We start from the raw sequence: 13,703 nt of genomic DNA, 5'->3' as shown, positions 1-13,703 counted from the left end.
TGCCTGCTTCCCTCTGCTCTGTCCCATGGGCCCCAGCAGCCTGGGCCCACATCCTCTCAGTCGGAAGCCGGCTCTCACCAGCTGGCTGGGCTCACAGCCCCACCCTGAAACCAGTAGTGTGGCCCGGGGGGCCCCACAGGGCTCAGACAGCCAGGCCTTGGGTGGTTGAAGGCCAAGAGCTGGGGGCCGTCTGGGAACCACACAGCCTGGAGTGGGAGGGGGTGCTCCTCAAGGGACAATTGAGGCGCTGGCTTTCGGTGGGAGGAAAGGGAATGGCTATGAGCTGGACAGAGCCATTATGTCACCAAGAGAGGCTCTATGCCCCGCCACCAGGTGCAGACTGTCTGGGCCCAGAGCCTCTGCTGCTTCCCCTCCCGTCCCCCAAACACCAGCCCCTGGCCAGCCTGGCGGCGTTTCCGACTGAGTGTGGCTGTCAGTCCTCTTGCGGGCCTTGCTCCAGCCAGACTCCCGCCTTGGGCCTCTGCCAGCCCGGCACTGATACCCACGGGCAGAGCTGAGACGAAGGAGAGGGCCCCTGGGGAGCATCCGCAGCAGCCAATCCCAGAAGACATCTATGTCAGGTGGTTTCTAGAAATCGAAAGTAGACTCTTTTCTGAAGCATTTCCTGGGATCAGCCTGACCACACTCCACCCTGGGAGAGGCTTCTGGGTCAAAGGAACAGTCTGCAGAGGGCTCCTGTGGCTGGAAGCGAGGGGGCTCCAGCACAGCCATCGCAGCTGCCCCAGCCAGGTAAGCTGCTGCCTCCAGCTCCTGGGTGGGCACCCCTCCCTCTCTCTCTCTCTCTCTGTTTTTTTTTTTTTTTTTTTTTTTGTGACAGGGTCTCACTCTGTCACCCAGGCTGGAGTACAGTGATGCTATCTCTGCTCACTGCAGCCTCTGCCTCCTGGGTTCGAAGGATTCTCCTGCCTCAGCCTCCCAAGTAGCTGGGATTACAGGCACGCACCACCACGTCCAGCTAATTTTTGTATTTTTAGTAGAGACAGGGTTTCGCCATGTTGGCCAGCCTGGTCTCAAACTCCTGACCTCTGGTGATCTACCCGCCTCGGCCTCCCAAAGTGCTGGGATGACAGGCGTGAGCCATCACGCCCGGCCAGGGCACCCCTCTCTCTACACAGGCAAGTGGGGGTCATGCCTCCCTGTTTGCACATAGGCCTGGAGCTGGGGATCCAGGGCTCCTGAGCCCAGCAACAGTCATTGCTGCTCCCAGGCCCACAGGGCCTCTGTGTACAGTTGGGCAGGTGGCTCACTGCACGAGGATACTAGCCAAAGGGCGAGTGGGTTAGAATCCAGGTTGGCCTCTCTCGGGCCTGTGCATTTGGCCTAGGCCTGCACCCACTCCTAGGAAGGGCACCTTTTTTTCTGATTTGCATGAAGGGGCCAACACAGGCAGCCAGGTCTCAACTCCCCGTATGAAGGAATCAGGCAAAAGTCGCCAGCCGCTGCCACCCAGAGGGCAGAACGCCACCTGCCAGGTGCTTCGTTGCCCGCTTTTTTTTTTGAGACGGAGTCTTGCTCTGTCACCCAGGCTGTAGTGCAATGGCTCACTGCAACCTCTGCCTGCCAGATTCAAGCAATTCTGTTGCCTCAGCCTCCTGAGTAGCTGGGACTACAGATGCGCACCACCACGCCCAGCTTCTTCTTCTCCTTCTCCTTCTCCTTCTTCTTTTGTATTTTTAGTAGAGGTGGGGTTTCACCATGTTGGCCAGGCTGGTCTCGAACTCCTGACCTCAAATGATACACCTGCCCCACCCTCCCAAAGTTCTAGGATTACAGGCGTGAGCCATCGCGCCTGGCCACTTGGCCATTTTTCCAAGGCCCTGAGTTACTCTCCCGGGACAGACAAACCTAGTAGCTGCAGCGGAGTGAAGTGGCTGGGGACAGAAGTGGAGAGGGCGTCCACCCATACCGGCGTGCCTGGGACTGAGGGTTTCCCAGGACACAGGGAAACTTCAGTGCTAAAACAAGCACAGTCCCCAGCACACAGGACAGGCGGTCACACCCTGGCATCTTTAGCCATCTACTGACATTGACGCAGGGAGGAGAGGTGGGCTCCACCGAGCAGACCCCCTGCCTATGGCTGTGGACGTGGAGCCCATTACCTCTCTGGGTGTCAGCCCCTTCACTTGTAAGGTGGGGTGTAACTAAGGTGGTTCTCAAGGTCACGGTAAGGCCTCCAGTGGTGCCTGGGGAGCCCTGATAAGGGGTGGCTGCGCAGTGCCAGTGAGCGTGAGTCCCAGAGCAAAGCTCTCACCAGCCAGGGCACCCAGCTCCCAGGGTGCTTGTTCATGCAGACTCCCATGCAGAGGGGCTAGGGCGAGGCCAGCCATGACAGCACTTCCAACAAGCTCTGGCGATGCCATTGCAGCCGTCCACCAGGCCCCCTCTGAGCAGCCTCAAGGTCACCAGGCCCAGACTCCCAGCCGGTGCCCACAGCAGTGCCACCCAGAGGCCTGCCCCTGGCTTGCTGAACTGAGGGGACAGTGTCAGGTGTCACAGGATTCTTACCGAGCCAGAGAAGCCATACCTGTCTCTCCATTGGCGGGGTGTGGGGGAGGGAGGCAGGCGAAGACAAAAACGTGGAAATTACACGGAGGCAAGAACACCAGGCCAGAAGGCGGAGATCCGGACCTCCCCAACCGCAGCCTGAGTGTCAGTGTCTTGGGGATACTTCAGCATTTCCTCCCCGTTCTTCCCCCAGCATGGCCCACCCTGGGCTGCAGCTCTGACCCTTTTCCCCTATCTTCCCCATCCGAACACCATGGAGCCCCGATGTGTCTCCTTGCTGCTTATCTGTCACCTCGGCCCAGCCTCCGTGGCCTCTCCTGACGAGTCCCCTCCCATCCGCTCTGCAGGCTGCAGGCTGCCTTTCCCTGCTTAGGCCTCTGGGACAGTCCCTGCGGGGGTCTGTTGCCTGAAGATTAAGGCCCAGATCTTAACCAGGCTCACCCGGCCTCCCGACCTGGGCCTGTGCCCATGGCCTCCTCCCTCTCCACCCTCCCCGCCCATGCCCATGTGGCGGCCTTGCCCGGGGCCTGGGTTTTTGAGATGAGCTCACTTGCCTCTAGTCACCGATTCTTGCTGTCCTTAACTGCCAGGGGGTACCCCCAGCCCACCCCTTCATCTAGCCAAGTCTTACACATCCTTCCAGGAGCATGCTGCAGACCAGGTGAGGGGCCCCTGCGGGGCGCTTCCATAGCACCCATCACACTTACTGGGACCATAGTGGGCTCTGCAGGAGAGGGATCCCACCTGCCACACAGCCCAGGTCGGGCTGAAGGGTTAATGGGCAGGCCGGTCCCTGGGCTTCGGGCCACCTGGCTCCCGTGCCTCACTCTGCCGCTTCTGTCTGCAGCAGGATCTGGGCATCCAAGCACAGCCATGGCCCCTCCGAGGCTCTTCTGGGTGTGGTTGCTGGTCGCAGGGACCCAAGGTGAGCTGAGCCCCTGGGAAATGCCAAAAGCAAAAGTCTGTGAGGCTGCTGCAGCCTGGGTCTGCGCAGAGCTTCAAGGAGATGCTCTGCCTGGGGCCCGGGGCCCAGCGGTTAGCCAGGTCTTCTCTCCTGCCTGCGGCACCAGGTATCCCAAGTGATGGTGGCTTGGAGGTTCCAGGGGGCTCACCTGGGCTCAGGTGAGATGCAGGTTATAGAGAGGACACTAAGGAGTCCTCCATTCTGTCCAGAGGGAACCAGAGGAGCTGGTCAAACCAGCAGTCACCGGGGCTGTGGTGAAGTCAACAGCCTCGGACGCAGGTCAATCTTCCAGAGGGTCCTGGCTGCTTTTCCTCACATCCTTTACACTGTGAGCCCCTGGAGGCTCACGCTCATCCTGGGGGCCCCACGGAAGCCAGATGTGCCCCCAGCTAGATTCAGGCACCCAGCTCCTGCCCGGCTCTGTCAGCTCCTATAGGGGCTGGAGTGTCGGCAGGCTGAGTCCCAGAAGGACGTGTGGAGTGGGAATCCCATTCTCTGCCCTGGAAACATTCCGCCTGTGCTCCCAGGGGTCCCTAGGCCTGCGCCCCCACAGGCCAGCACCCCCAAACTGCAGACACCCTCGGGCGGGTCAGCACGGGGCCTCCATTCCCCCACGATCCTTCCCCTGGGGTCTTGCCACCTCCATTCCCAGTGCTTGAGAACCTGGGGCTTCTCTGCCTCTGTTCTGTCTATGGAGTGAAGGGCTGAGACCCCTAAAACAAGGAAAGGCGAGTTTAGCCTCCGTGGGGCAGGGGGCTGTATGTATCTTCCACTCCTCCCTCATGGAGAGGCCAGGGGACCTTGAAACCCTGGAAAAGAAGCTCAGCAGGGGAGACCCAGGACAGCATGGGTCCTGGAGGTGCGGGCGGTGGGTGCCGCAGGCCCCAGCCTGGCCCTCGCTCGTCTCTCTGCCTGCAGGCATCAACGATGGTGACATGCGGCTGGCCGATGGGGGCGCCACCAACCAGGGCCGCGTGGAGATCTTCTACAGAGGCCAGTGGGGCACTGTGTGTGACAACCTGTGGGACCTGACTGATGCCAGCGTCGTCTGCCGGGCCCTGGGCTTTGAGAATGCCACCCAGGCTCTGGGCAGAGCTGCCTTCGGGCAAGGTAGGGCCTGCTGCCCCCGTCCTCCAAGGCCGAGACCCACAGCACAGCCAGCTCCCAGGCAGGGCAAATTCCCGAAGATGAGACAGTCAGGTTTCAAAGACATGCAAATTGGATTACTATTAATTTAGCAAGAGCAAACAAACAATTTTTTTTTTAAATGGAGTCTTGCTCTGTCACCCAGGCTGGAGTGTAGTGGCACGATCTCGGCTCACTGCAACCTCGGCCTCCTGAGTTCAAGCGATTCTCCTGCCTCAGCCTTCTGAGTAGCTGGGATTGCAGGTACTTGCCACCATGCCCGGCTGACTTTTGTATTTTTTAGTAGAGAAGGGGTTTCACCATGTTGGCCAGGTTGATCTTGAACTTCTGGTGTCAAGTGATCCGCCCGCCTCAGCCTCCCAAAGTGCTGGGATGACCACACCCGGCCTAAGAGCAAACTCTTTTGATGGCGCTGAAGCCCTGTGGATCAAGTTCCGGTGGGACTGCGTCACCCACACTTGGCCGGTGACGGTGGCGGGTGCTTGGACAGGTTCAAGAGCTGGGCTGGGCTTGTTCCCTCCGGCCCAGAAACTCCACTCCAGGAGTTTATCCTCTTGAAACAATTTCCCCTCAAAAGAAAAGTCTGTACGCGGGAAGATTTCCACTGACGCAGCAGTTGCGATTCTGGAATAAAAAGAGAAACAATCCACCAACTATTTAGCAGCAGGGATAGTCACACAAATACAGTATGTGCGCCTAATGTTGCAGGGATAGGCACGCAATTACTGTACATGAACGTGATGTCGCTGCAGGAGCCAGTAAGCTTTGTAAGCATGAAGGCTAAGTGTATGGCCTGACGTTGCAATCACAAACCCAGCCCTTGCTGGAATATCCACCGTGGTTCGCCGGTGAAGGACCTGTACGCAGACGGACCCGCACGGCTGGGGCGCGGAACAAAGGGCTGAGTCTCGCTGTGGGACTCCTAGGTGCAGTCATCACACCCCCAGCCCTGCCATCTGCTGTGTCCACAGGATCAGGCCCCATCATGCTGGACGAGGTCCAGTGCACGGGAACCGAGACCTCGCTGGCCGACTGCAAGTCCCTGGGCTGGCTGAAGAGCAACTGCAGGCACGAGAGAGACGCTGGTGTGGTCTGCACCAATGGTGAGCACCTCCCTGCGGAGGCCCCAGCGTGCCCTGGGGTCCCGTGGCCCCTGCCCCTCCCGGCACCACCCCCCCACACACGAAGCACACAAAGGTTCCTTCCACTACCACCTGCCCACTCCGCACGGAGAGTCCCGGACGTCCAAAGAGCCCACCAGCTCCCAGTCCCACAGCTCCCAGACTCCTCCCCAGCCCCTTCTGGAGAAACTCCCAGAACCACCAAGTCTCCATGCGGAGCCCGAGTGTGGGGCAGGGAGCCACAGTCTCAGTGAGCAGGACACCTGGCTGCAGCCTGACCTGAAGTGCCAGCGCCCGCTCGGAAACACACTTCACAGCAGGCGACAGGCTCAAGCCCGTCCTGGCGGAGGGAGGCCCGACTACTCGCCGCCCCAGCCAGCTTCCCCCAACCCAGCCCGGTGTGGAGGGAACCCAGGCTGCTCTGTGGGTTGGAGCCCCTGGATCTGAGTTTCTCGTGTTTCTTCCGTGCCGAGGTGGTTCTTCCTGGGCTTGCACGGGACAACCTGGGCACTTCCTGCCTACCGCCCTTTGCCAGGAGCTGGAGGCCCCTAAGGCAGGAGGGGTCGAATCCCAGGGAGCCCCTGTGCCCACATGGGATGGACAAATGACTGGAGCCAAGCCTGGACTCACAGTGCGGGAAGCCCACGAGATGCCATGGGGCTGTCGGGGGCCGGGGGAGGCCAGGGGGAGCACGCGGGGCTGTGGGTGCCGGGCAAAAGCTCCTGGGGCAGGAGAGCTGTGGTGAGGCGTGCAGGTGGGAGGCAGCTGGGGGTCCTGCAGTGGCTCAGGTTTTAGGAGGCCCAGGGCAAGCCCACCTGGTTGAAAGGTCATGGTTACTTCAAACCTATTATATTTGTGACAAAGAAAAAACTATGGGATTTCGTTTTGAGTTAGGCTTTGAGAGGGGCTCAAAGAAGGGGGGAGGGTACACCACACTGACCCCTGACCCGGGAGCCTCCCATGACTTCTGCAGGTCTTGTCCCCCACAGGAGGCTGCTCGAGGACCCCCAGAGTTCTAAAATGGGGTTACCACAGGACCCTCACTTTCAGGCCATCTAAGCAGGCAGTGGTTTTGGTTTGAGAAGGGCAGTGTCAGTGGTGGTTGATGACTGAGGCTGGGGAGTGGGGCTCCAGAGTCAGCACCACCAAGTCTCCCTGCAGAGCTGCTGCCTGAATCGGGGGAGCAGCACAGAGCAGAGGGCCTAAAGCGGGGGCCTGGACAGGCTTGGCCAGGTCCCAGCTGCTCTTGTTCCCCAGGGCTGGAAGGGGTGGGGCCTCACGGCCCAGGGATCCGACACTTTTGGTCTCTCCTGTCCCTTATCTTCCCAGGAGCCTTCCAGAGTGGATGAGGCAGCCACGAACCCCCCACTTTCAGATGAAGACTCTGCCCCCAGAGAGTGGCAGCGTCCCGGCTCCTAACATAGCCTTCTTTCCTCCCGCCCCTTCTTAGAAACCAGGAGCACCCACACCCTGGACCTCTCCAGGGAGCTCTCGGAAGTCCTTGGCCAGATTTTTGACAGCCAGCAGGGCTGCGACCTGTCCATCAGTGTGAGCGTGCAGGGCGAGGACTCCCTCGACTTCTGTGGCCACACGGTCATCCTGACTGCCAACCCGGAGGCCCAGGCCCTGTGGAAGGAGCCAGGCAGCAATGTCACCATGGGTGTGGATGCCGAGTGTGTGCCCATGGTCAGGGACTTTCTCAGGTGAGCCGTCTCGTCCTCAGGCTGTGGGGCTGCCAGGGGCTTTGTCCTCCTCCCCACTTCAAAAGCACACCCACACACACGCACACCTGCACACACTCTTGCATGCACATGTACCGTTGTCACACGTGCGCTCGCGCAGTTGCACACACACGCATGCTCGCTCCCACGCTCGGTGCACACTCGGGTGGCTGTGTTGGACAGGCAGGCTCAGGGCTCCCCTGCTGTCCTGTGGGGCCGGCATCCACTCTCCCTCTTTCTCCCCAGGTACTTCTACTCCCGAAGGATCGACATCGCCCTGTCGTCGGTCAAGTGCTTCCACAAGCTGGCCTCTGCCTATGGGGCCAAGCAGCTGCAGGGCTACTGTGCGAGCCTCTTTGCCATCCTCCTCCCCCAGGACCCCTCGTTCCAGACGCCCCTGGACCTGTATGCCTATGCACTAGCCACAGGGGACACCCTGCTGGAGAAGCTCTGCCTGCAGTTCCTGGCCTGGAACTTCGAGGCCCTGACACAGGCCGAGGCCTGGCCCAGTGTCCCCACAGACCTGCTCCAGCTGCTGCTGCCCAGGAGCGACCTGGTGGTGCCCAGCGAGCTGGCCCTACTGAAGGCCGTGGACACCTGGAGCTGGGGGGAGCGCGCCTCCCATGAGGAGGTGGAGGGCTTGGTGGAGAAGGTCCGCTTCCCTATGATGCTCCCTGAGGAGCTCTTTGAGCTGCAGTTCAACCTGACCCTGTACTGGAGCCACAAGGCCCTGTTCCAGAGGAAGACTCTGCAGGCCCTGGAATTCCACACTGTGCCCTTCCAGTTGCTGGCCCGGTACAAAGGCCTGAACCTCACCGAAGATGCCTACAAGCCCCGGATTTACACCTCGCCCACCTGGAGCGCCTCTGTGACGGACAGTTCCTGGAGTGCACGGAAGTCACAGCTGGTCTATCAGTCCAGACAGGGATCTTTGGTCAAATATTCTAATTACTTCCAAGCCCCCTCTGACTACAGATACTACCCCTACCAGTCCTTCCAGACCCCACAACACCCCAGCTTCCTCTTCCAGGACAAGAGGGTGTCCTGGTCCCTGGTTTACCTCCCCACCATTCAGAGCTGCTGGAACTACGGCTTCTCCTGCTCCTCCGACGAGCTCCCCATCCTGGGCCTCACCAAGTCTGGCAGCTCAGATCGCAGCATTGCCTACGAAAACAAAGCCCTGATGCTCTGCGAAGGGCTCTTTGTGGCAGACGTCACCGATTTCGAGGGCCGGAAGGCTGCGATTCCCAGTGCCCTGGACACCAACAGCTCCAAGAGCACCTCCTTCTTCCCCTGCCCAGCAGGGCACTTCAACAGTTTCCGCACGGTCATCCGCCCCTTCTACCTGACCAATTCCTCGGGTGTGGACTAGATGGTGTGGCCCAAGGGTGGTAAGAACCCGAGAACCCCAGGACGCCCTCACTGCAGGCTCCCCTCCTTGGCTTCCCTCTTCTCTGCAACAATCATCAACAACCGTCCACCAGATGTCCCCCTACTCCCCTGAGCTCTCAGCTTCAAGAAGACTTCCACTGTCTGCCAGGAGTTCTCCCACTGCCTCACCAGGTTCCAGGTGGTAAGCACCAGGGCGCCCTCGAGGTCGCTCTGGGGTCCCCCTACAGCCCCTGGTCAGTCTGCCCTTGTCACTGGTCTGAGGTCATTAAAATGACATTGTGGTTCCTACATTTGTTTGTACAGAAAGTGTTGTTGGGTCTATACCGTGTTTAGACATCAGGTGTGCCAGGCTCTGGGGGGCAGGGTGAGGCAGAGTCCCTGTCCTTGTGAAGCTACTGGCTAGCGGGGAAGATGGAACAGGAAGCACACCTCCCAGCCTGGAGCAATGACACAGTGGGACATGAGCAGGAGGGTGCGCGTCACTGCACGCGTGCACGTGGGTGTGTGATTGTGTGGGCATAGGCGTGTGTGTGTTCATGAAAGTCTGGCTGTGACGGGTGCCCTCACCCCTTATCTGGGTGGGTGTGCTTTATTTTATTTTATTTATTTATTTTTGAGACGGAATCTTTTTTTTTTTGAGACGGAGTCTCGCTCTGTCGCCCAGGCTGGAGTGCAGTGGCCGGATCTCCGATCACTGCAAGCTCCGCCTCCCGGGTTTACGCCATTGTCCTGCCTCAGCCTCCCGAGTAGCTGGGACTACAGGCACCCGCCACCTCGCCCGGCTAGTTTTTTGTATTTTTTAGTAGAGACGGGGTTTCACTGTGTTAGCCAGGATGGTCTTGATCTCCTGACCTCGTGATCCGCCTGTCTCGGCCTCCCAAAGTGCTGGGATTACAGGCTTGAGCCACCGCGCCCGGCCGAGACGGAATCTTGTTCTGTCGCCCGGGCTGGGGCGTAGTGGTGCGATCTTGGCTCACTGCAACCTCCACCTCCCGGTTTCAAGTGCTTCTCCTGCCTCAGCCTCCTGAGTAGCTGGGACTACAGGCACCCGCCATCATGCCGGGGTAACTTTTGTATTTTTGTAGAGATGGGGTTTCACCATGTGGGCCAGGCTGGTCTTGAACTCTTGACCTCAGGTGATCCACCCACCTCGGCCTCCCAAAGTGTTGGGATTCCAGGCGTGAGCCACCGCACCCAGCCTATAGGTGGGTGTGCTTTTGTGAGCACTACCTCCTGCTCATGTCCCACGGGAAGGGAAGGATGCTGAGGCAGCAAGGTCAGGGCTGCACCTCTGGTGGGGCGATCGGGTCTCTGGAAGACATGACCGGGCTGGGTCGTGGAGAGCAGCACACAGCAGACTGTGGAAGCTGGGAGGAGGGAGAATGAACAGCAGGAGTTAGGAAGCTTCGCTCTGGAAATCCTTGACCACAGGGACAGGGGACAGAGATTCTCATCTCAGCCTTGTAAGAGTGAAAAATTGGCAACAATGTCAATACCCACCAACAGGTGCTTGACTACAAATAAAAGACACCTCCCTGGGCTGAGTGAGGCCGCGGAGAGGTGCGCTGGAAGATCCTGGGAACCACAGAGTGTCAGGGGAGGCTGGAGGACCCGCTGGATGCCCGGGAGGCGGGGGCATTCGTGACAATGCCACAGCAGGTTCTGGGCACAGAACGTCGCTCACCACCAGCAGGAATTCGGAACTGCCCCTACTTCTCCATGGCCCGTTGCAGGCACAGAGTCCCCAGGGAGGCAGCTGCTGGGCCAAGCTCAAGCTGGCACCTGCTGCTGTGCCAGGGTCTGGGAGGACAAGAGTGTGGCCTCTGGAATAGGAGGTGGCACAGGGGCTCCCCTAATGGGAGGGAGGTTCAGATGCTGAACAGCCAAGACAGCGGCAGACCCCCCACCCACCCTCTCCCCACGGGTGCTGCAAGGAACAAAAGCAGGCTCACAAAACCTCCTGCCTGCGAAGGCAGCTGCTCCCTGTGCTGGAGGGAGACCCCTGCTCTCCCTACCCCCAGCCTCCAGATCCTGCATCCAACCCAGCTCCACCATCCTGGCAGGACATCCCCTCCTCCTCTACATGTTTTTTGTTTGTTTTGAGGCAGGGTCTTACTCTGTTGCCCAGGCTGGAGTGCAGTGATGCAATCTTTGCTCACTGCAAACTCTGCCTCCTGAGCCCAGGCAATTCTTCTGCCTCAGCCTCTGGGACTACAGAGTACCTGGGACTACAGATGTGCACCAGCAGGTCTGGCTACATGTTTTTCTTCTTTTTTCTTTTTTTGTATTTTTAGTAGAGTCGGGGTTTTGCCATGTTGCCCAAGCTGGTCTCGAACTCCTGGGCTCAAGCACTTTGCTCACTTCGGCCTCCCAGAGTTCTGGGATTGCAGGGATGAGCCAGTCTGCCCAACCTACCTCCTCCACTTCTATTTTGATCCTATTGACATTTTAGCAACCAAAGGGCCACATTGCACCATGGACCACCGCCAAGATCACTGTTGGGGATGAACCACAAAGAGCTCAGGAAGAAGAAGGAAAAAGCGATGTCAGGGTAGAGGTGTGGCAGACGTGGCAAAGACCAGCATCACAGCCTCGGTTTCTCCAGTCAGTCCCAGGACCACAGCAGCTCTCTTCTCTTCCGCTCTGCGCTCCCCGGCATCTCAGGGCCAGGGAAGGTAACTGGAGTCTTCCTGCCAGGGAACTCTGAGCCCCGTGGGTCCTGCCTGCAAGGGAGGCTGTAGCCCTGTGTGAAGCTGCGAGAGGCAGGAATGTGAGAAATTACTTATGTACTGCTTGCAGTTTTGAGCGGCTGCCCTGTTTCCCTGGGACAGTCAGGACCGATCATCCCAGCCTCCAAAATGCTCCTCACTTCTTCACCTGTTCACCCACGGGCACAGTGGCCCTAGAGGGGAATCCCCATCTTCACTGCCTATTGGAAGGAATGTGGAGATCTCTCATGGTGGAAACGTTCCTCTCTTGGGTGTAAAACCCCTACAGCGGCTGGGCGCAGTGGCTCACACCTATAATCCCAGCACTTTGGGAGGCCAAGGAGGATGGATCATGAGGTCGAGAGATCGAGACCATCCTGGCCAACATGGTGAAAAACCCCCAATACAAAAATTAGCTGGTTGCGATGGCACACACCTGTAGTCCCAGCTACTCAAGAGGCTGAGGCAGGAAAATTGCTTGAACCCAGGAGGTAGAGGTTGCAGTGAGCTGAGATCATGCCACTGCACTCCAGCCTGGCGACAGAGCAAGACTCCGTCTCAAAACAAAACCAAACAAAACAAAACAAAAAAACAGAACCCAGGTTTCAGAGACTAGAAGCAGAACCTTTGCACTGGGTGATGGGTGCCCTGCTCGGGACCCCATGGCTCACACCTGTGCATTCTGAACAAGGAGAACCGCAGATGGGCTCCGTGAGCTGGTGCATGCACAGGTGGAGGGCAGCATTTTCTTGTCTACAGAATATAAGGAAAGGATGTGTTGGGGGATCTGGAGGCAGGGACTTCCAGGACTGTCTCATCTGCCAGCACGTCCGCAGAGCCAGGCTCTTGCATTTTTCCCTTCACTGACCTCCTGAGGTTCCATCCACTGAGGTTCCATCCCAGCCTTCCTGTTTCATGAGCCCTTGAATGTGTGATGGGTGGCACATGTGACCATGAGCCCGCAGCCTGGCTGCAGCTCCTGAGTCATCTGCCTGTCTGTGGGTGACCAGCAGGGCGGGAAAGGTGTTCAGTCAGTGAAGGGCCGGTGGCACTGAGGGCCGTATAGGATGGGGGCATTCAGATCCAGAATAAGTGTAGATTCCTGGGGAGCGAGCGGCTGCCTCCTCCAATGGAAGGGGTCGGCCGCAAGCCGGAGCTCCCCATGGGCATCAAGATGCCGAGCGAGGGCCCAGGAGCACCAGGTCTGCTCCCATCAGCCTTGGTGACATGGCAGTGGTGAGCCCATGCAAAGCCTCCCTCCCCCCAGACCACCTCTCAGCAGAGCAGGCCCTGGAGGCTAGAGAGGCGCAGAGTGACACTTGGTGACACCTGTCCCCACACCCCAGGGTAGGTGCCCCAGCATGGGACTGCAGTGGGGCCTTTCAGGGAACAGTCGGGACAGAAGCATCCTCATCTCCATGGCCATTCCAAGACGCCGGTCCCTGCCCTCTTCCCAAAGCTCATGGCTACTTATTCTTCCATCCTCCTCCCTCCAGCCCTGGCATCTCTGACCAAACCCTGAGCTGCTTCCACAGGTCATGTGGCCTGGGCCGGCTTCCCTCCATCCACAAGGAAACTGAGATTGGCCACTCAGGGCTCTGCCCAAAGCGAGGTCCCCTTTCTGCCGGGCAACAGGCCACTCCCACCTGGAATTAGCCTGCAGTGCGATCTGAAACAGGTTTGCGTTTCTCCCACCTCTGTCACAGGTATTAGGGAATGCCCCATCAGGCCCCAGGGGAGGCCCCAGGTGCCCTGGGTGGAGGGGAGGTGGCCTTGGCACAGATGCAAATCACCCATGTCTCCAGGGACTGCTCGCACTCCTGAGGGCCACGCCCACCTGTGTCCTTCCAGCTCATGGAGGGCAGCTCATGACCCACGCTCGAATGTTTGGGCCAAAGCTGGTTGTGCTGGAAGGAGTGAATCTCCCTGCCAAAGAGGGCCCTGCTCAGCTCCAAACCGCTGGACGCTCTTGGGTGGTCCTCCAGCGGGCCTGCCGGAGGCCCCTCACGCCCGTCAGCATAGCTTCCTGCATCTCAAGCCCCACACCCTGGCCTAACGGATCTTAAGGCCACAGGCAAGGCAGCTGCACCAGCAGATGGTGGCCTCGTGCTCTGACAGCAGACTT

General features: G+C 59.2%; 1 protein-coding gene across 2 annotated transcripts; it reads left to right on the top strand.

Annotated features, from left to right (window-relative positions):
* The first annotated feature begins 468 nt into the window (after positions 1-468).
* Positions 469-9,160, top strand: LGALS3BP (galectin 3 binding protein). 2 transcript variants are annotated; one of them, XM_003913523.3, is made up of 6 exons: positions 469-750; positions 3,377-3,451; positions 4,409-4,600; positions 5,608-5,739; positions 7,208-7,460; positions 7,725-9,160. In XM_003913523.3, the coding sequence occupies exons 2-6, from the start codon at positions 3,400-3,402 to the stop codon at positions 8,848-8,850; spliced, it is 1,755 nt and encodes a 584-aa protein (XP_003913572.2). In that variant the 5' UTR covers positions 469-750; positions 3,377-3,399; the 3' UTR covers positions 8,851-9,160. The 2 variants fall into 2 exon arrangements, with proteins under 2 accessions (XP_003913572.2, XP_009189636.2); XM_009191372.4 differs by having other exon boundaries at positions 603-750; positions 3,374-3,451.
* The last annotated feature ends 4,543 nt before the right edge of the window (positions 9,161-13,703 follow it).

The sequence above is a fragment of the Papio anubis genome, chromosome 17 (assembly GCF_008728515.1).
Source record: "Papio anubis isolate 15944 chromosome 17, Panubis1.0, whole genome shotgun sequence".
Taxonomy (NCBI): Eukaryota; Metazoa; Chordata; class Mammalia; order Primates; family Cercopithecidae; genus Papio; species Papio anubis.
Note: the sequence above shows the minus strand (reverse complement) of the source record. Positions and strands in the feature narration are given on the sequence as shown.

What these genes read in the sequence shown, in the direction of transcription:
- LGALS3BP (XM_003913523.3), top strand. Translation starts at nt 3,400, where the DNA reads ATGGCCCCTCCGAGGCTCTTCTGGGTGTGGTTGCTGGTCGCAGGGACC. An exon ending in GCTGGTCGCAGGGACCCAAG is followed by an intron (nt 3,452 to 4,408) that starts GTGAGCTGAGCC and finishes CTCTGCCTGCAG; the next exon opens with GCATCAACGATGGTGACATG. An exon ending in TGGTGTGGTCTGCACCAATG is followed by an intron (nt 5,740 to 7,207) that starts GTGAGCACCTCC and finishes GCCCCTTCTTAG; the next exon opens with AAACCAGGAGCACCCACACC.